This window comes from Mchenga conophoros, linkage group LG11, assembly GCF_057382185.1.
Source record: "Mchenga conophoros isolate Kocher_MC1m ecotype Shallow Benthic linkage group LG11, M_conophoros_male_GT1.1, whole genome shotgun sequence".
Classification (NCBI taxonomy): Eukaryota; Metazoa; Chordata; class Actinopteri; order Cichliformes; family Cichlidae; genus Mchenga; species Mchenga conophoros.
Genome location: NC_140536.1, coordinates 19,241,206 through 19,268,950, shown reverse-complemented (window position 1 = coordinate 19,268,950; position 27,745 = coordinate 19,241,206). Strand labels below are relative to the sequence as shown.

The 27,745-nt window shown below is 38.8% G+C and overlaps 1 protein-coding gene across 1 annotated transcript; it reads left to right on the top strand.

Moving 5' to 3' along the window:
• Positions 1–64: 64 nt before the first annotated feature.
• ndufaf6 (NADH:ubiquinone oxidoreductase complex assembly factor 6) lies at positions 65–26,638 on the top strand. Its single transcript, XM_085291320.1, has 9 exons — positions 65–430; positions 2,187–2,286; positions 2,829–2,951; positions 3,182–3,238; positions 3,584–3,686; positions 4,617–4,750; positions 14,846–14,947; positions 21,149–21,205; positions 26,147–26,638. Exons 1-9 carry the CDS (start codon positions 240–242, stop codon positions 26,273–26,275), a joined length of 996 nt encoding a protein of 331 aa, XP_085147446.1. The 5' UTR covers positions 65–239; the 3' UTR covers positions 26,276–26,638.
• Positions 26,639–27,745: the final 1,107 nt, after the last annotated feature.

Sequence of the window (27,745 nt, the reverse complement as noted above, 5' to 3'; positions counted from 1 at the left end):
ATCCGGTGGTGTTACCGGAACACCGGTAACTACAATCAGTTCAATTGAATTAGGACTTTTATACCTATTTAACAAATCAGATGTATTTTTTATATTTTATATTTCAAATATTCAATGGAAATTAATTAACAACATGGGCGCTGGCTATTTTATTGATAAATAAATAAATCTGCTGGTTCAAGGTGGTCGGTGAACTATTTTGATGTAACACAAGGTCGGGGTGCACGCTAAAGGGGAACATGGCGGCTGGTGTTAGTGTGAAACATGGATTATTATGCAGCAAAGCCCGGCTGGTTTATGGTCTTCAGAGGAAAATATCACCTTATAGTGTTTGTATCCAGCGAGCAGCCGAAATACAGAGTGTGAGGGCATCAACCAGCACGACGGGAGACTCACAACACACTCAAAAGTACTGCCTGGATCTGGTTAGGTGGGTCTGACTGCTAGCAACACAAACTGGGTTAGTGGTTAATTAGCTAATCTGTGTTTATAGAAAGCAGATATAATCCGGTCACTTATAGCAAGAAACTTCGTCCTGTTATTGAAAAAATAAATAAATAAATGGAAGCAATCTAAAGTTTTTAAGTTTTGTGGGGACACTTCTCTATGCAAGACTTCTTTCAAATATCGCACACCTACAGTTTACATACACCAATTATTCAAATGAATATAAATTGTATGTCATTTTAATGATTTCTTTAATGCGCCAGCAGTTTATAGTTCATTCATATTATCTCACTCTTATTGCCTGTTTATGCCCTGCCCTTATCTTCAACGCTCTGCTCTGTTGTATGTTAATTGCCCCTTGGGGATAAATAAAGTCTTTCTGATTCTGATGGCAGGGTTGGGCCTTGGTGTTTAGTGGGTTTCTTGAACATCGTTAAGCAATTTCCTTTCATATGAGGGCGACAGTTTAGGTCAGGGGTCCCCAATCCCAGTTTAAATCCATCACAGCTGATTTAAATGGATAAATTACCTTCTCAACATGTCTTGAAGTTCTCCAGAGGCCTGGTAATGAACTAATCATGTGATTCAGGTTTGTTGACCCAGGGTGATATCTAAAACCTGCAGGGACACCGGCCCTCGCGGACTGGGATTGGGGACCCCTGGTTTAGGTCTTCTTCCAGACCTTTGCCAAGTGGTGACAAATCCGAATAACTTGTACTTTCATACATTTTTTAAGCCAATGATCTTGGAATCTGCAGTTGTTTAGAAATGGCTCCACGAGACCTCCCCAACCTGTGTAAATCTACACTTCTCCTTAGATCTGCACTGGATTCCTTGGACTTTCTGGTTCTCATTGCTGGTCAGTTCAATGAGGCCTGTAAAAACAAAGCCCTTTTAAGCTTGCAATGAGAAACTACCAGTTCTATTCTTGTTATGAACTGATATGATCATAATTTAAATCATGACATCTTCAGAAAATGAACTAAAATGGAAACAACAGCTGTAAAAAAGCCACGAGGATCACATACCTCCCCTTGTTGTATGTATATGATCATTGTTATTGTCCGTCACTAAGATTAAACAAAATCTGCAGCGCTGACTTTCTTTTCTGTGTTATAAAGCTGATCTCTAATATTCTAATTTCTAAATGGTGCTAGAAAAAAAGACATATTGTGCCCTTATTTTCTCCACCCGTTAACATTGGTTGCTTGAGCTCTTATATGAGAACTTACAGATCAAATGTTTTAGAAAAACAATCGTTTCAAAATACTATTATTTTGTAGGAATATGGGTGGGTCACTTGAATTTTTTTTTCTTAAAAGAATCCCTAACAACTAAGACTTTCTAATATTTTGGGATCCCGAACTGTTCCCTGGGATCCCTATTTGCAGGTACTTTTGTTTAGTTTTTAGTAAAACTGTCAGAAACTCACTGGAGGTAACAAGCTCTTTCGGTTGTGTTTGATGTGAACTTATTTTTGTTTGAACATATTTAAGAGAATTGGTTTGTTTAATCTCCTATTTATTTATTATTATTTTTAAAGTGTTTGTTTTAAAATGTGGCTTTTGAAGTTATCTTGTCCAACTTATGCAAAATTACAGTGTTGTCAAAGGCTATACAGAAGTAGCAAGTTAATGGGACTATTTTGTTATATGGGTATGAAAATGTTTTTGGATAAAACATGAAATCTCATCTGCTTCCCGGCACCCCTATCAGCTCGTTCTCTCTCTCCTCCTCAGGTCCAGAGACTATGATGGTTTCCTGTCCTCTCTCCTCCTCCCAGAGAAGGCACGGCGCTCTTCTCTGGCTCTGAGGGCCTTCAATGTGGAGCTGGCACAGGCAGGTATTGGTACAATCAGGCTGAATGCAGAATGATTACTGATAATACTGCTGTTTTTCTACTACTTGCGTCACTGCCGCTGCTACTACTGTTATACCGCCACTATTCCTGACTATCCTCTATCCTGACTTTCCTCTTAATTAAAATTAAAAAAGAAAGGAATTTAATGAAATCCTTACAGTACTTACTTACTTATTCTCAGCTGCATTTAAATAAAGCACCAAATCCACACTTAAGCTTAAATTTCAAAACTTACATTTTAACTACTGATTTTATCTACTGTTCAGATTTTATCTGTTTTGATTTTTGATTTTATATACTGTTTTGTTTGTTTGTTTTTTGTTTGCTTGCTTGTTTTAATCAATTTTAAATCATGCTTTTATTTGTTTTTGTTTCTAATGTCTCTGTAAAGCACTTTGAATCACCTTGTTGTTGAATTGTGCAATACAAATAAACTTGCCTTGCCTTACAGTGGCTAATTTCAGGTCCTTCTCAAACTGGCTCGTCAACCAATTGTTTTGCTCATTTGTTTCTCTACAAGGTGAAGGACTCTGTTTCCCAAAAGACCATTGGTTTGATGCGAATGCAGTTTTGGAAGACGGCTATAGAAGAAATCTACAGAGATGAGCCTCCGAACCAACCAGTTAGCACTGAGCTGTGGAGGGTAAATATTAGCCAACAGAATACAGGGTATTTTAAGATGTTTTTTCTTCATGTTAGCAATATATAGGGGAAACACTGTCAGGATGTTGGATGTCTTATTTCAGTTTTAAACATGCCATGCAGTGTGTCGGATTTCTGTGTTTCTGTCCCTCGGCTTCAATTAGCTGAGGGGCACCAATCTGAATCAGTGTTGCACCTCAGCTAATTAACAGTCTGTGTGGTGTTTTTCAGGCAGTGAGGACACACAAACTGACAAAGAGATGGCTGCTGAGGATCATAACAGAGAGAGTAAGACAAAATTAAGATGATCATTAAATTCAAATTGCTGCAAGTTTAAATTGTGATATAATAAATGAAGTTGCTGATGAGTGAAACTGAACACGAATAACTGCTTAAATGTGACAATATAAACTTGTCTTTGCATGTGTATATTTTGCTTTTTTTCAATTTTCATTTATTATTTTCGCTTTGTGGGTTATCTACAAGACCTGTCAGATGGTTGCATCCTGTGCCCTTAGAGGTTAAATAATGGCTTATTTTAATGGAAATAAAAACGAAACTTGCCAGCTGCTGTTTAGCGTAATTAAAAATGGGAAAAGTGACATTTCTGTTATTAAAACTTTGTTTTACCAGGAAAAGGACTTGGATGACAGAGCCTACAGGAACCTTCAGGAGCTGGAGGCGTATTCAGAGAACACACAGTCATCCTTGATTTACCTCCTGCTGGAGTGTTTAGGTAAGAAACTGTGTTGATAGCTAAAAGACAAACAGTAATTATAAATTGAGGGGTGTCCCGAGTCCCTCCTAAAGACCTTTATCTGGGCAGATCCATCCATATTTTATGGGTCATTGTTTGCTGAAACAAATCCAGTCAAAATCCAGTAGTTTCTTTTTTTCAGCTCTGCTGTGTGTTGTCACTTCAGTGTGCCCGTGTGGCTGCAGGTTTCTTTAATCACAGCCGGATTCTGCACAGCAGCATTTCACTGGATATGAGAGTGAAAGTTAACAGAGTGTGAAAAGGAAAAAATTATCTGGTCAGTGATTGTTTCTGCTCTGACAGCTGTGCCGGCCTAAGCCAGCTCGTCTAACCCTCTTAGCAAATTCACAAGTTTCATTTTAGCCAGCACAAATTCTGCTTTTTACCATTTAAGCCATTTAAAAACTTAAATATAGGTCAAAATAAATGGTCTGTTGTTCATTTTGTCTTCTTTCTGCTTTCTGTATCCTGCCAAATATTGTTTCTGGTGTTTTGTGCTGGTGGATTCATCATTCTGTAATACCAGCAGGCCCCTCCCTCTAATTGTGTCACATTGTGAGTAAATATGCCAGGAGGCTAGAAGAAGGCTGTGGCTATTACTCTGTGCCAAATACATATTTAATCAACACTGAAGTAAATTTATAGGTGTCAGATTGGATTATGATTTGGAGACATTTAAAATGGAAGGACTGTAGTTAGGATTGGGCCCCTCAAAATGAGAAAAGTCTGTTTTAGATGCTTTAATTGGTGTACTTTGGTGTTACGAAAAAAAATTAATGGTTTTGATCCACACAGCATTTTATTTCCAGAACAAAAACCTGTTTTTTGCCTCAAGTGAGGAGTGTGATTTACCTGTGAAAATGAATTATAGTAGGTGATGCCAAACTGTGTGGCTGTCTTTCTTTGCAGGTGTCAAAAATGTCCAAGCGGACCACGCAGCGAGTCACATCGGTAAAGCTCAGGGAATCATAACATGTCTGAGAGCGACTCCTTATCACAGCAGCCGACGGAAAGTCTACCTGCCCATGGACATCTGCATGTTGGTAAGTTGAACTTTTTCTTTGATTTCAGGCCCAAAGGAGCGAAAAACTTGGGTGAGGTTTGAGCTGCAGCTGTTGAGACTTTAATGAAGGTGACACGTCTGATAAACTGTGGTTTTGTTGACCCAAATCAAACCCAGGAAATCAACAAATTCAGGACTTGAGCCAGATGATTTTTTGGTATCATCATCAGCAGATTAATGTGCCTTTGTTATTTATTTCTTATTTATTGTGTTAAATTCATTTCTCAAGAGTCATACCCTAGCGTTTACTTTAATGTTGCCTTACTCAGGCAACTAAATCAAGTCCCGTGAAAATCAAAGGTTTTTTTGTGTATGCAAGCAGGATGTTTTTGAATTTTTATTAACATCACATCCAGTTTAGAAGCCAATCATGGTCCAGTTTACACGAGAGTGATGTGAAAACTTGAAGCCTGAATTGCATATAAACTTTGCAAGGCTTTTTCAGAAGGCATGGATGTAATTTAAGCATTTCTAGCCTTGTAACAGAAACCTAAGAGTACTTTCAGTGAAGGATCTTTTAAGTGCTACTTCATATTTAGCTGAGTCTGAATCTTCCTCACAAAAGTAACATAAGGCAATCCCACACATGCCAGCAAACATTTGACCGACTCATGGCACGACTCTGCCGCGTTGTCAGTGACGTTCTTGTTGGAACAGTGTTGAAATTTTTGTCCACCATAAACCGAAAACAAAACTGTGAGGCATTATTACACAACAACAATATGGCAAAACCCTCTTAGTTTGCATATTTGCAGGCACAGCAGAAAAACAAAAGACACCTCAAACAATTTGCATCCACACGCTGAGCCATCTGTCGCACACCCAGAACAATAACAGTCCGGCGATGCAGAGGGAGCCAGGATGTGCTGGGCTGTATTTGCTGTGCAGATGCGTTTGGACTATTGAATGTAGCATGCAGGTGGTGCCCTTAAAATCTTCGAAGCCTTGTGACAAAACCTACCTCATGTCATTGCCCTCTGCTGCCTTAAGAGGGCGCTGGTGGTGTGCTGTAATACCCTGCACATGTACACATGCACACTTCGGCTCATATTATCCATGCAGGGTGACTTGCACATCACTAATGAACTAACAAAATGTTATAATGTAATGTTCCCTCAATTAGCAAACAGGAGTTGAATTTCTTGGACACAGCAGGCAGGCGCGATGGAATAAATTGTCCCGATACTCGAACAATCACTCATGTTTAAAAAAGCACAAGGGGAGCAAGTTGAGGAGGGAAAAGGGGCTGGTAAGTAGACTGAAGAGTTAATGTTGTTTAAACAGTCAATCAAATCACTGCAAACATTCACAAGGGGATCTGATTTTTTTTTTTTTTGATGCAACATTCATCTTTTGAATTGCCATAAAATCTTTTCTTTCTTGTTTCTATTTACAAAGATTTGCTTGATTGAATTTCATTAAATTTCCGTTCATATATGAGTCTTAAGATTTAATCAATTACCAAAATATAATATTCAAACTTAATTGGTAACCTCTTCTTTTTTTGGTTTTGCTGGATAGGAAGGATGGAGCACAAAGACAGGACAAAAACTTTTATGTTATAGCAAATTGTATTGAAGAGCAACAGAAAATGCTTTTCCAGCACAGCTCACTGGTTAAGCTGGATTTATAGTACTGTTAGAACAACACACCACAGCCTGATGTGAACCTTTGCAGTTAAGTCACACATTGCACTTACACAGGCTTTAAAAAATCTGATTTGATTTCATGGTTGTAATATGCCACATAAACAGGGTTTATTGATTAACACAGGGATAATGTTTCTGTTCAACTAAGTCTAATGGGCTGTAATTGTATCTAATTTGTTCAAATTGCTGTTACAATAGCTGCTGTTCTTCCCCAAGGAGGGTTTTTAAGCTCTGACTGTCCATGTATAGGTTCCACTGGATCTAAGAGGTCTGCTCTCTTTTGCTGCGTTTTAGTTTAAAAATATTTCATATTTATTTGCTTGTTAAATTAATAGGTTAGATGAGGTAACAACCCTGTTTCCAGGTCCAATCACCTGGATTAGTTAGAAACCGACAGTGTATGCTGCAGCTGATGGGCTCACATTGTTCTCCAATGACTCTTTGGCAGGGTCGGCATGAAGCTTGGGATCAAAACTTTTTCACAGCAAGTAATCCAAACCACACAGCTGCATATTAATGACATCCTTTGTGTTATGGATGGGCTAATTTCACAAGCTCTGGCATTTATCTCTGCCTGCTGAGCATCCTTGTGTATATTTATGGAGGAAAATTTAACCTTCATCCTAGAGCTTCACTGTGCTAATGTACTAGTCTAAAAAACACTGTAGCTACCCACAAGATGGCACATTCTTATGTCAGCCAACTGCAGTAACTCTCCAAATGTCATTGGTAATTAGGTTTTAGTCTTTAACATCTCCAAAGTTATAGTTGTGGTGTCACAGTCTTCACAGTCTTGTGAAAATGGGAACCAAAACTGAAATTACCCCATAATTCAGCAACTTGTAAAGCCACCACTGGTAGTATCATTTTCTGTATGACTTTATCAGCATCTCAAATCATTGTTGAGGAATGTGTTTGCGGCATTATTTCAGTTCATTGAGGTTTGCACATTTCTGTTCACAGCTCTTTTGAGGACCTGTTACAGCATTTCAGTCTGACTGTAGAGTTCTTTGGTATACAGAGCAGTTCAGTCAACGCACAATGCACCTCCACCGCTGTGCTTGACAGTTGGCATGGGGCGTTTGTGCGGATGTATCACATCAGGCCTGCAGAGATGTAGCTCTTGAGTTTTTTGCAGTTTCTTTCACTGAGCAGTCAGACCTTTGAGTCAATTTGCTGGGGCGTCCTCTCCTTGGCATTGTGTTAACACACACACGTGAATGCGCCTATCTGGCAAACTGCCCAAACATCTGGCTTTTACACAGGTGCTCACACTTGCTGATTATTAGTTTACCCTCTCAGGCTCAAATTAAGTTTTAGTTGCTAATACACAACCACGTCCTGCAGGGGTACTTCTGAGTAAAAAATCAGGTTGTTAGTGTTTAACTGTTGCAAATCTGCAACGCCTGCCTTGAGAGGGTTAAGTGCATGTGACTAGCAGCACCTGTAGCTTACACTCTTAACTCCCTTGGAAGCTGTGTGGGTGTACTTAAGTTTTTTTACCCGACTGCAGAGATTCCTGAAAAAAATATTTTTTTCACATGACTGCAGGCATGTCATCTGTAGCTGTCACCTAGCTAGCTAATTTGCTGTTAACCTCTGAATCACCTCAATCTCATAAAACCTTTTTTTTTTTTTTTTTTCACAAACAACTGGAGTGATTAATACTCAGTACTTTATCCGATACTTTATGCACTACATGGATCATTTTATTGGTTGAAAGAATTTGGACTGTTTTTAATATTTGGAACAACAAGCCTACAGTTGGTTAAGGAGCTGTGGTTCAGATTGTCCATAAATTGTGAGGTTGGTGGTTTGATCCCCAGTCAGCATGTCACAGTACCTTTGGGCTTTGGGTTAAATCCTCCCTTAAAAATAAAAACTTGATGTGTGTCATCTTTATGTGATGGCGAAAGCACCTCGTTAGGTACAAAATGAAAATACTATGCGTGTGGGTGACTGTTACTTGAACCGTAAAAGGCTTTGAATTGCCTGAGTCTGTAACAGAACTATTTACATGCAGGATTACTAGAATGTACAGTCTGAACAGTGAGAGTTTTCTCTCATCTTTTATTCATTAACACTGACTGACGTCCTGCAGTTTATTTCATTGTGAGCTCCATTCAGTTCTGTCACAGTCTGACAGGGAGTGACGCGCATCAAAATCTGCAGGATTTAAAGGTAAACCCACTCACTTGTTGCACGAGGTCACAGTGTATTTAGTTTCATTGAAATAAATTTAATAGTATGCACAAATGTTAATTGTATTTTATACACTTGTCAACTTAAATCAGATTTAGTTGCAGGAGGCTGTTCAGGGCCCTTTGTGGAATTTCAATCACCATAACTCACTGCAGGAAACACTGTGATTGGTACAACACATAGAAAGCCTGATGTTTATAAAGGGCAGCAAAAAAGAATGGATGCAGTAATCATCTATTCTATTTTATGCTACTTATGTGGTGGATGTTTTAATTAAATGAAGTACAGATTATTCAGAGTGATTGTTTTGCACTGATTGAGTGGAAAGTAATTTAAAAGAGGATATAGGGCTGTAAAAGTTGCTAAACTGAGATGTGAAAAGTGCCGTTAGTGGGATTTTTTTTTTTTACTTGCCAATATATAAAAGTGCTCTGCTTTGCCTCTAGTAGCCCATAGACTTTTGCAGAACTGCAAAGGATGTTAATTTTATGTTTGGTTCCAGGTGCCTTGCTTCAGTGCGCTGTCTGCTCCCAAACAGCACCAACAGTGTGCGACGTTAGCGCCGCATCATTTCAAGTCACAGAGTCCAAAACCAATGTGTGTCAATCTTTTTATATACAGTCTATGGTCACATGCAAACATGAACAGGATACTGAGTGCAGGCCATTTAATGACCATAGCTGTCTTTAAGAGCAGAGGTTCTGTGGATGTTATACAGGAGCCTGTTGTTGCTCCTTGATATTCCTCTATTGGAGCCTTTAGTAGCAAGAAAATAGTATTAAATGACATTCTCGTTTTTTGAAGTATAGTGAGTGTGAGTGCATCGAACAGTCCACTTAAAAATACAGCAAAAACCTGCCATATGATAAGCTTCTATCATTTTCTGAAATTGGCACAAAGGACTTTCAGAATAGCAACAGCTTTAACAGTCTGGATTGTTCCATCCTTTTGTTAAATGAGGCACATGAAATATTGATTGAAGTTATGCTGGCAGTGGAGATATCATCACCTTTGTGCTCTTATTCCATTTGGCACCATAAATAACACTTGAACTACAAGCTGCGGCACAGCTTTTGTAGGTTGTTTGCAGTCATTCTTCACTCTGCTCAGTATCTGTCTGCCTCTGTCGAAGTTCTGACATTACATTCATAAATATTATGTTGTGAGTGCAAAAATAACAAATCCAAAGACAGGACCAAATTGCTTTGTCTGGATTTTGTCACCTGACTTTTCTCACTCACACAGTGTAACAGCTGGGCAGTGTGGGTACACAATTTGTGTTACTTTGTGTTTCATTGATGCTTGAATTCTGAAAATGACTGCGAAAAAGGTAGAAATTACACAACTGATAATAGGCAGACACTGCAGGTAGTCTGGTTAGAGGTAATTGGATGGTCAGGAACCCCTCATCATCTTTCCTGGAAATAATTTGTCATATTCAACGTCACTTTTATTATTGCCTTCCACTCCCCCCCCCCCCCCTTTTCTACTTTTTTCCATTATTTTCCCGCAATAGCTCATCCTTCGCAACTCTCCCCCCCCCCCCCCCAGCAGACCTAGAACTGAGAGTCTCAGTTTAGTCCCTACTATCTGCTTGTCTGAGATGTAAACATATAGGGCTGTGCGATATGACCAAAATCTCATATCCCCATATAGAATTCTATCGTCCGATAACGATATAAATCACAAAAATGTAACATTTTCTGTAAATTCTGTGAATCTCAGGCAGCTCGACTTGCGGGAAGTGTTTCCAGCTGCGCGTCATGTAGCTGGAGTCGAGTGTTTTAACCGATGCATGAAACGATACATTTTTAGACATAAGTTGTAACGGCCGCCGTTTTCTTTGTGAGTATTTATTACACGGCGTGCTGCCGGGAAAAGCCTGTTCTAACGTTTGAGTCTAAGGTTTATTTTTTAGCACCTGGCGGCTCTTTTTTTACTTCTCATCCGTAAATAATCTGCTCTTTCATGTGATTCAGTTTATTTTGAAAAGTCTCAACAGGATCTTGAGCTTTATTGTGAAAGGTTTATGTGGAACATAAGCAAGCGGACACGCAATGGTGCTACTGTCGTTGTTGCTAACCACAACGCATAAAAACAGGCGCTTGTCCGTCCGTCGTGGTTATATTAAATATAAGAGAAAGAGAGAACTTTAAGAAATGAATATAGCCACTACAGTGACCATCAAAACCATGAAAAAATATTGCCGTAAACAGTTTATTTTGCGACACCACGAAACAAACGATAGCGTAAAATGGAACTAGACGTTTTTATATCGTCATCCGATATATATCGTTATATCGAACAGTGAAGATATCAATTTGCTAAATTATGATTCCTGCTACTCAAATATTTTAAAGTAATCCAGAATATCATATATAGGGCTAACAATACTTAATAATTACTATTAATCCAACAGTCATTCATTGTATGTGGTGAATATGCTAATAAAAGCTTATGATAGCTGATTTTGTCAAATGTCTGTTTTTCTTTTTTTTGGTTTTTGGTTTTGTTTTGTTTTTTATCGGAGCAAAATGAATCTCCTCATGTGTCCAAAAAGAAACCTGTCTTGATTCAAAAAGATGCTGATTACAACAAATGACAATTTAACTAATGATACAGTATGTCTCCATTTTCCAAATCAAGCCAGCTTGTAAATTGTTTCATGGTTAATATAAATGTTATTGTTACGTTTTTGTACTGTGTAATTATGCAACATTATACTGGAAATCCCATCATTTATTGAAGAGGGATTTTTTTTTTCTACACCACCACAACAGATTTTAAATAAAACAAAGATTTAAATAAAGAGAAGACAGATATACTCTCACTGGTCACATTATTAGGTACTGTTGAGTAGCTTGGTAACACAAATATCTGTTCAGCCATTTGCATAGTGGCAACCCATACCTGCTGGAGGAAGTGGAAGGAAGGTGATTTAAATGACTTTGAACAGGGTGTGGTTGTTGGTGTCAGATCGGCTGGTCTTAGTTTCCTACAAAGTCTCCAGGGTTTACAGAGAGGTCTGAAAAAGAGAAAATACCTAGTGAGTGGCAGTTTTAGGAGATTTTAAAATCGTTGTTTGGTGTGAGTTTCAATTCAGATGTTAAGTTCAAAATTTTTTAGTAAAACAGCATAAAAGCTTAGATCTATCCTGCCTCGCGTCCATACTTTAGGCTGATCGCTACAGTTCGTGTCCCTTAATACTAATACTAACTGATTTATCTTCTGATTGCTGCTTACAGCAGGGTAATGTGCAAGGTCAGGAACTTGTTTCTTGGACATGACAATGAATCAGACGGCCCACAGAGTCACCAGATCTCAATCAGTGTATGATGTGGTGGTCAGGAGGTTCAAATAGTGGATGTCATGTCAATGTGGACCAGAATCTCTGGGGAATGTTTCCAGCACCTTGTTGAATCTGTGCCGTGAAGAATTAAGGAACTTCTGAAGACAAAGGAGGTCCAACCTAGTTGTGATTTACAGGGAGTCCTGAAAGATTTCTATGTATTGTATGGTCAATGCCGTATTTGGTTAAAATCCTTGAAATAAACCCGACAGTCTAAACTTCAGTTAAATCTTAAATACGTTATTTTAGGTGACGTACAGATGCCATATCACAAAAGACCAACACTTTGGTCCGGTTTCAGAAAAATTACATGCTATGTGCTGAAAGTTGAAAACTTTTAATCACACAACCATGTGGTCTGAAGGCAGTTTGTTTCTTTCTGTGTCGGTCGATTTGCAAATATGAAAGAAAAAAAAATTATTTGATGACATTTGTTTTGTTTTTTTAGCTTTTCATGGCTTTCTGGGCTTTTTTTTTTTTTCCCCATTGTTTTGAATTATTGTGACATATTTTAATGTAATATTGTTGGTACACAGCAAAACTTTCATAGTTTTTGTTCTCTCCAAAGTCCCAGTGGCTACCAGGCTTCCAAAAGTTGCCTATCATGTTTACAGAAACAGTTATTTTGTGCATCTCCCAAAAGCTCATTTAGCACTTTCTCAAGTTTTCTTGAAGTTTAATTTATTTATTTCAATTCAAAAACCCTTGAACACCTGAGTGTATATATATATATATTTTTTTAGGTACAAAAAGAATAGATCATTGTTACCAACCAAACATACGAGTCTTGAGATATTCACTAAATAATCGCAGAACAATATAAAGATGTTACAGACAAAGAGAATTAATCTTTGTTAATGTAATGCTGTTTGTAGGGAATAATTTTTCTAAATTCTGCTGTAAATATCACTTTTGTTCCTTTTTATATCTCAGCTATAAGGTAACCTGCAAATGGTCGTGCATGTAAGATTTTATATTCTGCTGGAGGAAAAGTGCTCATGGTGCAGAGGAATCAATGCTTTCAGTTTATGTGAAATAAATAGAACAGGCTTTGCTGCTTTAATGATCCATGTAAACTGCAGGATGTCAATAATGGACACCAGTCATTGATTTCTCTCTTCTTCTTAGTGGCCTTGACTTGCTGTCACATCATTATGTGTGGCCACATATGCAGACGCACCAGTGGGAGTTATATTAATACCACATCATCCAACAAGTTGAAAGAACTTATTAAAACGCGACATGTCTGCAGGTGTGGAAAAGCACAAAATTTAGTTCCTTGAATTAAAGTCTTGAATAAAATTTCAATCTTAGCTCATGAATGTGTTTTCCACCTTGGAATAGGCTCAACATTCCTGCTAGACTTTCAACATCAACAGGAATACTAGTAGACATTAAATGTGGGATTGTAACAGTGGATTATGTTCACTACTTTTTTGTTGAGTTTCATACACAGTCGTTAGTGTCGCTGGAAAGGTGGGAGGTATTCTGAAAATCATCAGTTAAAATGACCTGTTGTTATCTTGTCAGCTCGTTGTGCTTATCTGGAGCCAGGGTAATACATTTATGGAAAAATGGGAATTAGTCTGGGATTGAATTGGTTGTTCTGATATGCATTTCTGCATACAGTATACACTTTATTATTATTTCTACCAGTGACCTGTGTTGTTGTTGTTGTTGTTGTTGTTGTTGTTGTTGGTTTTTTTTTTTTTTTCTTTTCTTTTTTTTCTTAAAAGGGGTGTGGGTGGGGTGTTAAACTGCATTTTGTGTGATGTTAGTTACTGCACTAAACACCAATAACTGAAGTGTTTACCACTTTTAAATAAATTGCAAAGGATTTGATGCTTACATTATGTTAATTAAAAAAAATGTATATTGTCATTGAATTGTAAATAATTTATTTGAATTAAATACAATTGCTTTAACTTCCAGGGTAAAAATAATCGCACCCCCTCTGTGAGCAAGCGCTTGGTAAATGGTGGGAATGACGAATCCCCTTTTAACAGGAAGAGACCTCTGTCAGGCGCAGCTGGTTCTCAACAAAAAACTATTATATCGTGCAAAAATTTTCCACAGTAATAACATGGTGATAACACGGAAATTGCCATGGTTTTTAACAGGGTAACTACTTATTTATACGAAAATGTCATTTAATACAGTTTTCTTGCTACTTAAGGCTCCAATATAAGAATATCAAGGAGCAACAAAATGCTTCCTGTATAACATCCACAGAACCTCTGCTCTTAAAGACAGCTATGGTCATTAAATGGCCTGCACTCAGTATCCTGTCCATGTTTGCACGTGACCATAGACTATATATAAAAAGATGGTCACGCATGGGTTTTGGACTCTTTGAAACTTTGAAATGATGCGGCGCTAATGTTGCACACTGTTGGTACTGTATGGGAGCCGACTACGCACTGAGGCAAGGCACCTGGAACCAAACATAAAATTAACATCCTTTGCAGTTCTGCAGAAGTCCAGGGGCTACTAGAGGCAAAGCAGAGCATTTTTATCTATTGACAAGTTAAAAAAACAAAAAACAAAACCTGTAATGTAAACACTGCTGCAGTGTGTGTGTGTGTGTGTGTGTGTGTGTGTGTGTGTGTTTGCGTATTTATTTATTTATTTTTTACTATTCAAGTGTGGGGGTGATATGCCCCCATAGCACAATGTCACATTTCATTGATAGAGCTCCAGGAGCCAACTCGGTGCTTTTTTCAGCATATTAAAGAGAAGACTCGGCTCGTGTGGGAAGTGGAGCTAAAATGGAGACAGCTGAACTGCAGAGATAGTTTTTGTTGTTAAATTGAAAGAACAGCTGTGAACTCAATGCACAAACATCACCGTTTTTTGTTATTGTGTGTCTCTCCAGCACGGAGCTTCTCAGGAGGATTTCATCCGGGGCAGCCGGGAGCAGAACATTCGGGATGTTGTGTATGACATCGCCAGTCAGGCTCACGTGCACCTGCAACATGTATGTACTTCACCTACACAATAAGGTCTACATTGCATGCACATGCACATGGCATATTCCTGTATAGATGTTTCACATGGCAAAAACAAGTTCTTTTTAGTGCTACTTTTATATATGATTCGCTAGTTTATGAAACTTGGCTTCTGGGATTTACATATGCATCGACATGTACTCAGTTGGTTCAGGCTTTTGTCCAAAGTAAGGGACAACAGATCAAAGAAAAGCTTTGAGAATAATTAACTCAACACTCAGCACCATATCCCATTTGAAACAAGTGCAACAAGCCTGCAAGTGTATGAAACAACATAAAGTGCATAGCAAATGACCTTTTTTCATTTTCTCCTGAGAGGTAAGGTAGGAGAGCAAGAGAGCACATTAGATGAGTAAGCACCCTTGTGTGGTTTTTGAAGTCTGAGTGGGAATTTGAGGGCTAGTTGTTGCTCATTTGAGAATATGGTACCATAGGGGAAGCCTGAACAACAGAATTTGAATATTTCTCATCATCCAGCCACTCTGTGACTGCCTTGCTTTTGCTTAAAGCTCATTGGCACTTATTGTTAATTTCAGGAACTGTTCACGAAAATAAACAAAAACAGGAGGCCTAATTTCCTCCTGTTTTTTCCTCCTCTTTAGATACATAGGCCTAAAAAGAGGTCAGTGACCCCCTGGTGACTAGAAAAATGTGTATTTCCTGACGGGTCGGTTGGTAGTTGCTGCAGGTGAAATCAGTCACAAAGAGGGCTTTAAACCAAAAACAACCTCGTGAATGCTTTGATTGCTAGTAGGTTGCTGATAGTTTGCATGAAAGACACCAACTTGTCTGCAAACATTTTCCAACTATGGAGAAAGCAGTAGTGAAACCCGAGTAAGTTCGAAGCAGTCGGGAAATGGAGAATATCTCCTTTCAAAATAAAAGTTGCGCTTTTTAATACATAACTATTGCAGTAGTAAAGGCAACACAGTTTCAGTACCAGTTAGCAAGTAGTTGGCAGTTGTTTGCATGCAAGATGCTAAGGGAAGATGCTAACTTGCACACGAGTTAGCATCTTCCCTGCAGAATACAGGCAACTACAGCAATGTGATCGGCATATATCAGTTTGCGACCAATTTCATATAGTAACTGGAACCATGAGTGTATATTTTATATACATTCATGTATATAAAATTACACTTTTTTCCCTAGCAACCCATTGAATGTCCGTGGGTCTGTAACCGTGTGTGACTGGGGCTTAAAACAGCTGACCACAGTAGCTTTTAGAAATATTCTAATATTCCGCAGTTACAAAGTGTATTTTAAGTTGCATAATAAAAACATTTGGATCTTTCACAAACAAATTCCACACAACATATGCACGGTTATGTCGGCCCTTTGAACTCCAAACTGTGTTTAACTTCAAACAAAAACAACATAAAATTTGTTGGTCTTTACCTCTGCCATTGTGTTGCTCTTCCTCTAATTTGTCAGTGTTGTCCAGTATGTTGCCCTAATGAGTACTGAATATTTTCAGGTGACAAATCGACATCGAAGTACAGTTCAATTGAGTTACAGTTAAAAAGAGAGATGGATATTTTTTTCATATGTTCAGTCAGCACTGCACATGAATATGTTTGCTGGATTGCATTCTTATAAACTACATGTTTGTGTTCACCCAGTTCAAATGTAAGCTTACTTTGGATAATAGTGGTGCTCAGGGGAAATAATCAGGCTTTGTAAACCTGTTAGTGGGAGACACTCGTCTTTCAGTGCGGTATTTCTACAGTATAGAACATAACCAGGCTGATCTGTTAACACACTCAGGATTTCCACAAAGGCCTTGAACTCAGCAGCAGCATCACATCGAGGCTGGCCAAGCTCACAACATATTTTTGCATAATGCCTCTGCAGCACCTGTTGATTGAAATTATGACTCGTTTCAGAGACGAGATGAAGTAAAATTCTCCTCCGCATTACTGTGTTTTATAACACTCATGAACACCTCTTAATCCACTCAAAACAGCATGAACAAAAAGCTGTGCTATAATGTAAATGAACACCAGTGACACATAATGCTTTGACATGCTGTGATGTGCGTCTTGCACATTGAAAATGCCCTGGAAATGTCTTCAGTTTGAGTATTGTCTAACTAATGTAGCTCTAATTAGTTGGGAGATTTATTAACCTCCACTTACATGCCTCATTGATTTTTGTACTTTAGGAGGCTTTTTCATTAAGTGGCTTCCCAAACATTCATCAGCAGTTACTTGTTTTAATTTGAGCCTTTTTTATACCAGTTAGGAGTGTCGCCAACAGTTAAAGGACGTGTGATATTAAAGTGTAAACAATAAAATGTAAATGATTTCTCTGCCATGAATAGATGTAATGTTATTTTTTTTCCTATTGTGGCTATAGCCATTAACCAAAGAGCCAGTTTACACAAATTATGCAAGTAATGACCTCTTTGTGTGTGTGGTATGTTTACATATGTTTGTGGGGATCAAATGCCCCCATTTTGAAGGCATTTTTAAGAGTCAAAATGTGGTTTTAGTGTCAGGACTACAATAAGTTAGGGTTACGCGTTCATTTTTGATTGTAAGCGGCTAGGGAAAGCATTATGTCAATAAGATACCCCCACAAAAATATGTGTGTGTGTGTGTGTGTGTGTGTGTGTGTGTGTGTGTGTGTGTGTGTGTGTGTATGTGTGTTTTTTGGGGGGGTTTTTTGTGTTTTTTTTTTATAATTAAAATAAATGCATATTTAAAATGATTAAAACTGGAAATTTTAATTCAGACAAAATGTTACATTTAATTATCATAAAGTCAGTTTTTCTAAATGACTTCTAATGTTTTTTTTTGTTTGTTTTTTTTAATTCACAGTGTGCTTAAAGTCATATTTGTCTTTTCTACAGACTCCTTTCTAGGTTTAAAAGAAGTGGTACTCTTCCTACACTGTTGGTCATTGAAACAAGATTAATCCGTCCTTGATGTGTTTCTTTTCAAGACTGACTTCTCAATGGGTCTTAGTTCTTATTTGCAGTACTTGTGTAGCAACACCAGTGATAGGAACACTTACTGTGAGCCAGATGAACAACTACATTGTTTTTTGGTTTTAAAATCTCTTTAATGACACTTTAAATTAAATATAAGACCAAACTTGAATCAAAAATTAATTCATTAAAAGGATAAAAAACAAACTATTCTCTTTACAAGTCAATATTTTTATATAATCTCAAAATTAACATTTAGGAATAATTTAAAAAATGGTTGGGTTTAAACATGCTGTGCATTTGTTATGGTGTTCTGTATTTTCATATTACTATTTCTTTGAGTTACAAGTAAGTTGGCTAGTAAGGGCTCACACTTCATCACCGTATTCTAAGCCTTGCTGGATCTAAGTGTCAGGTGCTTTCCTGTATTAAGATGTTTTTAAGCTTGACCTGCAGCTTGACCTGCAGCGCACACTGTGTCTGAGGAGGATGTGCGGAAGTGCTTCAGGAAGGTGAACGCACGCAAAGCTACTGGTCCGGACGGGATTCCCGGCCGCGTCCTCAAGTCATGCGCGGCTCAGCTGGCTGGAGTGTTCACACACATCTTCAACCTTTCCCTCTCTCTGTCTGTAGTCCCAGCCTGCTTCAAAATGGCCACCATCGTCCCTGTACCCAAATCCTCCACCATCTCCTCATTGAACGACTGGCGACCTGTAGCCCTGACCCCCATCGTAAGCAAATGCTTCGAGAAGCTGGTCAGGGACTTCATCTGCTCTGCACTACCCGACTCACTGGACCCTCTACAGTTTGCATACCGCCACAACAGGTCCACTGATGATGCCATAGCCCTGACACTACACACTGCCCTGTCACACCTGGAGAAGAGAGACACGTATGTGAGAATGCTGTTTGTAGATTACAGCTCAGCATTCAATACCATCGTTCCCTCGAAGCTGGACAGGAAACTGCAGGATCTAGGACTGAGCAGCTCCCTCTGCAGCTGGATCCTTAGCTTCCTGTCTGACAGACGCCAGGTGGTCAGACTGGGCAGCATCACCTCATCCCCCATCACACTGAACACTGGTGCTCCACAGGGGTGTGTACTGAGCCCTCTCCTGTACTCACTCTACACCTACGACTGCACAGCCACTAACAGCTCCAACATCATTGTGAAGTTTGCGGACGACACTACAGTGGTGGGTCTTATCACCAACGGTGATGAGACGGCTTACAGGGAGGAGGTCAGCGCCCTGACCCACTGGTGTCAAGACAACCATCTCACCCTCAACGTCGCAAAGACAAAGGAGTTGATAGTGGACTTCCGGAGGTGCAGAGAAGTACACACCCCCATCACCATCAACGGCGCTGCTGTGGAGAGAGTGAGCAGCTTCCGGTTCCTTGGAGTACATCTGGCTGAGGATCTTACGTGGTCAGTACACACAAACAAAACAGTGAAGAAGGCGCAGCAGCGCCTCTTCTTTCTCAGGAGACTGAAAAGATTCGGCATGAGCCCCCGCATCCTCAGGACCTTCTATCACTGTGCCATTGAGAGCATCCTCACTGGATGCATCACCACCTGGTATGGCAACAGCACCGCCTACAACCGCAAAGCTCTCCAGCGAGTAGTGCGGTGCTCTGAACGGATAATTGGAGGTGAGCTTCCCTCCCTCCAAGACATCTACAGGAAGCGCTGCCTGAGGAAAGCGGGGAGGATCATCAAGGACTCCAGTCACCCCAGCCATAAACTGTTCAGACTGCTTCCATCAGGAAGGAGGTTCTGCAGCATCCGGTCCCGTACCAGCAGACTGAGAGACAGCTTCTTCCATCAGGCCATCAGACTGCTGAACACGTCATAGACACCTCAGCTTCACTACTGGAACTTCAACATTATGCACTCCACACTGTATATAAATGCCACTTGTTTTGCACATATTCAACTCTGTATATTTTATTATTATTATTATTATTATTATTATTTTATATATATATATATATATATATATATATATATATATAAATTTTTTTTTTTTTTTTTTTTTTTTTTTTTACTATTTAATTTGTAAAAATGTGTATACACACACACACACACACACACACACACGTAGGAAAATATTTAGTATACACATCCAGAAATGCATACACTATTATATATTGTACATATATTTATTAGTTTCAGGTTGGCCATTCTTGTATTTTGCTCGTTTGTGTTGTTGTGTTTGCACATCTCTGTTGCTTGTGGGGCTCGCACACAAGAATTTCACTCGCATGTGCTGTGCCAGTGTGCCTGCACATGTGATGTGACAATAAAAGTGATTTGATTTGATTTGATTTAAGTTAGCCAGTGTTTCTTATCTGCTTATTGTTACTGTTAAGAATCAACTGCATGAAAATTGGGTGGCCCAAGATGGAGCAATAAGTCTAACCAAACTACTTACAAATTGATTTGAAATTCAGGGAGATTTGATTAAGTGTGGAAAAAGTATTCAGCCTCCCTAAACGCCCAGTAGGAGTCATGCTGCTCTGCAAGAACATTGATGACACGTCAAAGTATAAGATGGAACTAGTCGCCATCGCTTTTGACTTCCACTTGTCCCGATCAAATTTTTAAAAGATACACTGCATACCATCGATATGGTGTCTGAGCTGACAAGCCACTCTCCCAAGAAACCATGAAAAACAAATTACCACCAAAATAATGCATACATGTTTCATCTTTGCTCATTGTAAGAGTCTCTACTGTCATTCTTGGTTACTGTGTAGTATACCACAAACTTCATTCATCTAAATCGAATATGTCGGATTTATTTTTGAAAATTAAAGAGAAGCCAATAACCAGGGCGAAAATCGCAGAAGTCTAGCTCCTAAAAAAGTGATTTGATTGACGTCTCAGTGCAGCAAGTGTAGTTTATGAGCTGCCAGTGTGTCAATATGTTCACTTGCTCCTTTGTATAACAAGAGAAGCACAAAAATGTGTAAGTTGTGTCCATGAGAGAACAAAAAAAGACCTGAGTTCTTCACTGTAACCAGTCCGTCCCACAGCTTCAGGTATGTGCTGTGTGACGGCAGACAAACATGAGATGTAACCGTTTCCTGTTGTTTCTGTGTGGGTGAACGGTCTTTAGAAAAGCAACCCTAAAAGGCCGGTGTGGGCGCGTTTTAAAATATTTGGTGTGGGCGAGTGTAGATAATTTTTTTTTTCTTTCCATTTAATTTCTGTTTATTGTGCTCTCTCCTTCAGGCACAATCCTTTAGCCACAATGTTCCAGCAGCTGCCACTCCAGCCTTCCTCCCCACTGTAAGTCAAATAATGTGGTCATGGTTTTATTCTTTGACAATTTGATGCTGACATTCCTCTGTATGCCTTCTGAACTGCTTCGTATAAAATCGCTCTATATTTATTTTGGAGAAAAATTCATCTGAATGTCAAATATGCCAAAAAAAATGTCTTAAAGTGACTCAGAGCTTTAATTAACCTCCCATGAAAAGCTTTTAAGAACTGAGCCCATCAATTTATTCTAGTGGATTCCTCTTTTTGTTCAGACTACCAGAAAAACAGACTTCCACTGAGGCCAAGGCAAAGCGATTTTTCAGGCTTCTGTTGCACCCAAATATAGTATCCTCATCACTTCTTATCAAGAGTTAAATTGACTTTTCAAACATTCCTTTAGGCTTGAAAATTACGGCTCTATATCTGTAAGATCTATTTGGGGGGGTTAAAATAAGATAATGAAATTGGAAATCCACATCACCTCTCTTGGATATTAATGAGGTGTCCAGTATCCAGAATATTAACAGCAGTGTTCAGTGCAGTTCAGTCAGTGCACCTCCAACACCTCCAGCACCATGACCTCAATTATGGACATAAAGTTGTATTTAGTTGAGCTTCTGCATTGGATTACGTTATATTTCCCAGTTGATTTCCCACTTTTCTGTCTTTAGGACAGATTACATATGGAGGTTTAAAAATGTTTAGAAGTCTTGCTTATTAACTAAAAATGAATGCAAGTCATTGTTTGTAAGAAGCAATCGCAGTTTAAGCCTTTTGACAAACGAGGATCCGCAGAGAGGCGATAGATCACAGAACTGATTATTCTGTGCAGCCATGATGTAAGTTGCGAGAATTGATTTATTTATTTTTAAAAAAGCACGATGGCGTTCTGCTTAAAGACGAAAACATTTAAAATTAGGGCACAAAGATATGTCTCTCTTTAGTTTTCCAGCTGTTACATGCGATATCTCTGGAAGCGCAACTTTTAATTTGGGAAAAGCCTAAACTTTTTAAAATTTGCATATTTTTAAGATCTGTTAACTTTTATGTAACGCTACATTAGAAATCGTGGCGATTAAGAAAACATATTATTCAGTGGGAGAAGAAACCACATAAACGGTAAACCCACTGTGCCAATGAGCTGCCGTGCCCAAAGATGAGTTTGAGAAAACTTGATTTTAACTGTGACTGCACAGTTAAACCAGATCTGCAGGTACAACATTATGACTACTGACAGGTGAAGTGAATGACACTGATCATCTCTTTCAAGTGAACTTTTTGTCCTGAACATTGATGTGTTAGAAGCAGGAATATATGGGTAAGTGTAAGGATTTGTCAGGGTGCCCATGCTGACCCCCCATCTTTCACTGAAAGCACCAACCCTTTCATAGAAACTGTATTCCCTGATGGCTTTGGCCTCTGTCAGCAGGATAATGCATCCAGCACAACTATGAGTTTCAGGTGTTAGGACTTGGTCTCCTAGATCCCCAAATCTCAATCCAATCGAGCATCTCTGGGATATAATGGACAAACAAATGCCAGATACCACAGCACACCTTCAGGGGTGAAGAGGAGTCCATGCCTCACTGGGTCAGGGCTATTTTTTTTTGCAGTAGAAGGGGAACTAACATAGTATTAAGCAGGTGGTTCTAATGTTATGCCTGATCATTGTATACCATATACAAGAAAGAGTGAAAACAACCCTTCAGATTGGCTGTCATTTGGGGAAAACAACAAATGGGGGTTACATCTGGCCACTGGGCCTGGTAGTGAGCAATCATTGCTTATGGCCAAAAAACTCAGTTTAGGTCATTTTAGCTGAATGTCCTTTCTCAAGATGCCTCAGGATGTTACTCATCATTTGCAGTTTGAGCGAGGAGGAAAATTGATGGCACACAATGTTAAAAACAAAAACATGAGCATGCTCATCGTTGCACTGCTGACCTTATTTGTTGCCTCTGGACTTGGGCACTGGACTCTTCATCAAAACACTATTTGGACAGTGACTTGTAGCTACACAGGCAGCTCTTATCTCCAGCAGTGATCTTCAGCATGAAAGCTGGGTCAGTTTGACACAGAAGTTGATAGATAAAATTTGAGGTCAATGTTTGAATCACAGATTCAGCATGATTCAATTATTCCAATGATTCAAGTCCCGCAAGGTTTTAATCACAGATGGTAGTTTAGAAATTCACTTTTAGAACAGACAAGTATGCAACAAAGTGTTTTTCTCATGACGCAGATAGACGTTGTAGTCAAAGTTGAGTGTCCACAAGAAAGACTGTGATTAAGCTGCCTGCTTTTTTTTTTGTTGTTTTTTTTTAAGTGTTATGTGTTTATGTGTTGAGTCCTTTGCTGTGTGTGTTTTCAAAGAGGTGAAGAAGGGTTTTGATCCTTGTTATTTGTAGTCTATCTCCAAAAAAATGAATAGCTTGAAAAAGTTCATTTTAATTTAAAAAGTAAACTGTCAAATTCTATATTTATGACATGTAAAGTGAAAACTTCAAGCCTTTTTGTTAGAACTATTTAAACAGTGCGAATACACACAATCACAGGGATGACACTGACCTGACAGTTGTCCAGATGACAATCATCAGCATCTTTCACAACGAGGGTAAGTCACAGAAAGTTCTGGAAAGGCTGGCTTCTCAAGTGCTGTATGAAAGCAAGGTAATGGAAAATCGACTGGAAAGTAAAACTTTGTCAGAAACACAGGGAAGGGTGCACAAGCAACATGGATCACTTCATCCTTGAGAGGATTGTCAAGAAAAGTCAATACCAGCTTTACAAGAAATGGACTGAGGCTGGTGTCGGTGCATCAAGGGCCACCATGCTTCAGGAAAGAAGCCACAACTGTCACATTCCTATTATCGGCGCACTCCTGAATGAGAGAAGACAGACGTGTCATACCTGGGCTAAGGAGAAGAACTACTGGACTCGTGCTCAATGGTCCAAAGTAGCCATCTACCAGGAGATTCTAGACCACTTCATGCTTTCATCTGCTGAAAAGCTTTATGAGGATGCAAAGTCCTTTTCCAGCAGAAAAGTCCAAAATACTACCAAAGGGTTTGCTAAGCATGCGATTACTGTGCTTCAGTGTTCCAGCCAACTCTCCTGACATCAATCCAATAGAACATTTAAGAAAGATGAGAAACAGCTGAAACTGATATCGTCAAGTCAAGCTGGGCTTCAGTAACAGATCAATAATAACTTAAGTTGAACACCTCCATGACTCATCACTGCAGTAATTTGTGATAAAGGAGCCTCAACCAATTTTTTTTAAAAGCTTGAGGTGTTTCACTTTTTGTGTTGTGGATATAGAAGATGTAAAAGTTTACCTTTTTGACATAAATTATTTAAAAAAAAAAAAAAATTTTCACAGTCGAGTTAGTTGAGATGCACTAGTACTCTAGCGTACTGAATTTAAAGTAATACGTGTTTGGTACCATGAGAATGAAGCACAATATGATTAATCAAAGCAATCTGCTTTATTGTCCTCCAAATATGTTAGACTGTTGCCTACAAAAAACTAACAACTTATGGAATCAACACCTGTTTTTAATTATTGATGTCATTATGTTGCTGCTACCTGTGTAAAATCTGAACAATACATCATCAAATATCTGCCAACTCAGGATGTATCTTGTGTTTTCAGAGTAGATGTATTCAGATGAAAATGTAAAGAACTTGCACTAAGTGCTGTGTAAGAAAACTGCAGCTCATCTCTTTGGAGATGAAATGGCATCATTATATGACTAAAGCTGAATTTAAAAAAAAAGAAAATTGTTTCTAAAATTTTATTAACAGCATTACTAAAGTGTGAGTACCTGGAAATTTTTACTCTACAACACTGAAGTGATGTAATTCACCGAAGGGTTAGTCAATACTTCCCAGTAGCTAAAAATGCAGCACTGCTTTTATCTCACAATTGGTTCCTAAAAGGAATACACTGTTTTAAGCTGACTGTTTATACCTGCATGCAGAAGCTGTTTTCTGAATCTAAAACAATGATTTCAGATGATAATGATGCTGATGTACTGACCTGCATCTACTACAGCACAAAGCTGAAAAGCTCTCCAACTCTGCAGTTTGCAGCAAAAATCACTCTGCACTCCTGAGTGTAGATTATGATGTTCACGCTGCAGTGGACTTGTATTATTTGTCCATATGCATGTGCTTGATACTTTTCCAGCTCAGTGTTCTTGCCCGCACAAGAAAGCCGGCACAGACACTCACGTTTCTCACCGCGCCGACGATTTGATTTAAATGAACGGCAGGCTCGGATGAGTCATGTGAAACAGCAGGGTAAAAACAGAGTAGTCCTAGTGAAGCCTGAGGGACATGAAACGCACAACCGCCGCTTAGGTTCTTTTATATTAACACATGAGTAGTTTATTTAAACCTTACAGTTGAGAGGGTACCTTTTTAGAGCTGAGGACAAATACCATAGCAATATGAATGCAAAGTTCTTTATGACATTGATCACTCAGATTTCTAAGAGAGCTAAAATGCTCTTATCTGATGTAGTCATGCAGATGGTTTTCAAATCATTTGGTGACATTTTGTTTGTTTTCCTACTTTAGTCAAGCTGCAATTTTGTCCTCTATACCCAAATATAAAACCATAGAAGTAGCATTTTTAAGACTCAGTAGTGTACATCTGTGGCCATAGTCAATTTTTGGCTAGTTTCAGGTTTCTGACTCACCTCCATTTTGCTCAGTGACTCACAGGATATGGAGGGGCAAAAAAAAGACATGGCCAGTGGTGTATGTGTTTACTTATTTCTACTGCAATTGCAGTTAAAAACTTGTTCAAGTACCCTAACCAACAACTAAACCATGTTATGAAGGTCTGAGTCATATCCATATGAACAACACCTGTAGGAGGATGAGTCGGTGTTTACACGGGAGCTTGTTAGGTCAAACCTGTTGAAGCCGAAACCAAACTCTCCTGTGATGTGTGCTTCAGGTGGTGTTGGAGGACTATCTTCACAGAGTGAGGAGGGTGGATTTTGATGTTTTCCACAAGAGTCTACAGAACAGAAATCCCCTTCTCCCAATCCAGCTGTACATCCGCTCCTGGAAGAAGACTTATTGACTTCATTTCTCTTCTTCCTTCAGCCTTTTTAAGGACTGCTGCAGGAAATGAAGTGCAGGGGATTTATCTCACCACTACCACCAAAAAACCACAAACCATACCAGACCAAGTCTGTGGTTCCCACAACAGCTTATATCTTTGAAATATTTGTTTAATCCACAAGTTCACTGGAGGTGTCCTGCCATCCTGATCAGAAAATGCTTGTGTAATGTTTTATTCACAATGTATGAAAACTTTGATCAGATGTCTTCTCGTGGCTTACATAAAAATCTAATTGCAAATTGGGTCAGTTGTTGTTGTTGTTGTTGTTGTTGTTGTTTTTTCACTCGTTGTTTCTGTAATAAACACAAACTTACAAGTTGAGACCTGTGGGATGTTAGAAGTCACCTTTGCCGAGCTGGACTTGTACGTTGTTTGTATTAACTCTCTTCCTACAGTAAAGTCTATTTTTAGTAACACATAAAATTTTTACATCTATGTAGCTTTTTAGTGTTATGTCAAGTTGTCTATTTGATGAATACGACGCTGCTACTGTGCTGTTGTTGTGGACATGTTCACTGAAACATGAAACGCTGAGGTATGACTTCAAGCTTTAGCTTCTGAGATCTGAGAAAATAGTGGGTGATAAAACCGGAGCAGTCAGGTGGGTTGGAAACAAACCTCTAGGTGAATATTTAATAAAAACACTTTGAGAGTACCTGCAGACAGTTTTTTTTCAAACATTAGTGACCAACATCATGCCTCCCCAGGAACACAATACATGTAGCAGACATGTTAATTCTGTTGTGAGCTGTGCTACCGATATGGTTTCTACTGTATGTGGAATTGACAGGAGCCTGAGGGACAGACCTCGGGACGGTTACATTAAAAAAATAAATAAAAAGAAACTATGGAATTTTTTTTTTTTTTTTGTCCTTGTTTCCCTATGATTCTCTTGTCTCTTCTGCTCTTACAAATGCCGAGTGCTTTCTCATAGGAGCTGGGGTCTTCAACTTGCAATATAAAGCTTGGGGTAACTGATGAATTGAAGCTAAGTAATGCCTGCTTGACTACATTAACACGTGGATGTTTCTCAGTAAAAGTCTGCCAGACCAGGGTTGGACAATTAATGTTCTCAAGAGCTTACATAGGAAACTGGGACTGTTATGGAGGGCCACACCAATAGGCTTATGAAGAGAGAAAAATAATATGAGCAAAATTGATTTAAGCTTGTTGATGTGGCCCTCCAGAACAGTCCTAGTTTATTCTTTGACAGTACAGCTGTGGACTCATCACATGAATGTCATGGTAATTTGGGGCTTTTAATTTTTTTTAACTGTTCTTTTCCCAGGGCAAAATGATTGTACAACATAGTAAAAACAAGATTTGGGTGCACAAGCTTTGGCAGCATAAAAGGATCTGTTTGACAGCTCTCACTAGATTCACCAACTTGGGAAGGTCTCTTCGAGCCATTTTTAAACAACTGCAGAT

What these genes read in the sequence shown, in the direction of transcription:
- ndufaf6 (XM_085291320.1), top strand. Translation starts at nt 240, where the DNA reads ATGGCGGCTGGTGTTAGTGTGAAACATGGATTATTATGCAGCAAAGCC. An exon ending in TACTGCCTGGATCTGGTTAG is followed by an intron (nt 431 to 2,186) that starts GTGGGTCTGACT and finishes TCTCCTCCTCAG; the next exon opens with GTCCAGAGACTATGATGGTT. An exon ending in TGAGGATCATAACAGAGAGA is followed by an intron (nt 3,239 to 3,583) that starts GTAAGACAAAAT and finishes TTGTTTTACCAG; the next exon opens with GAAAAGGACTTGGATGACAG.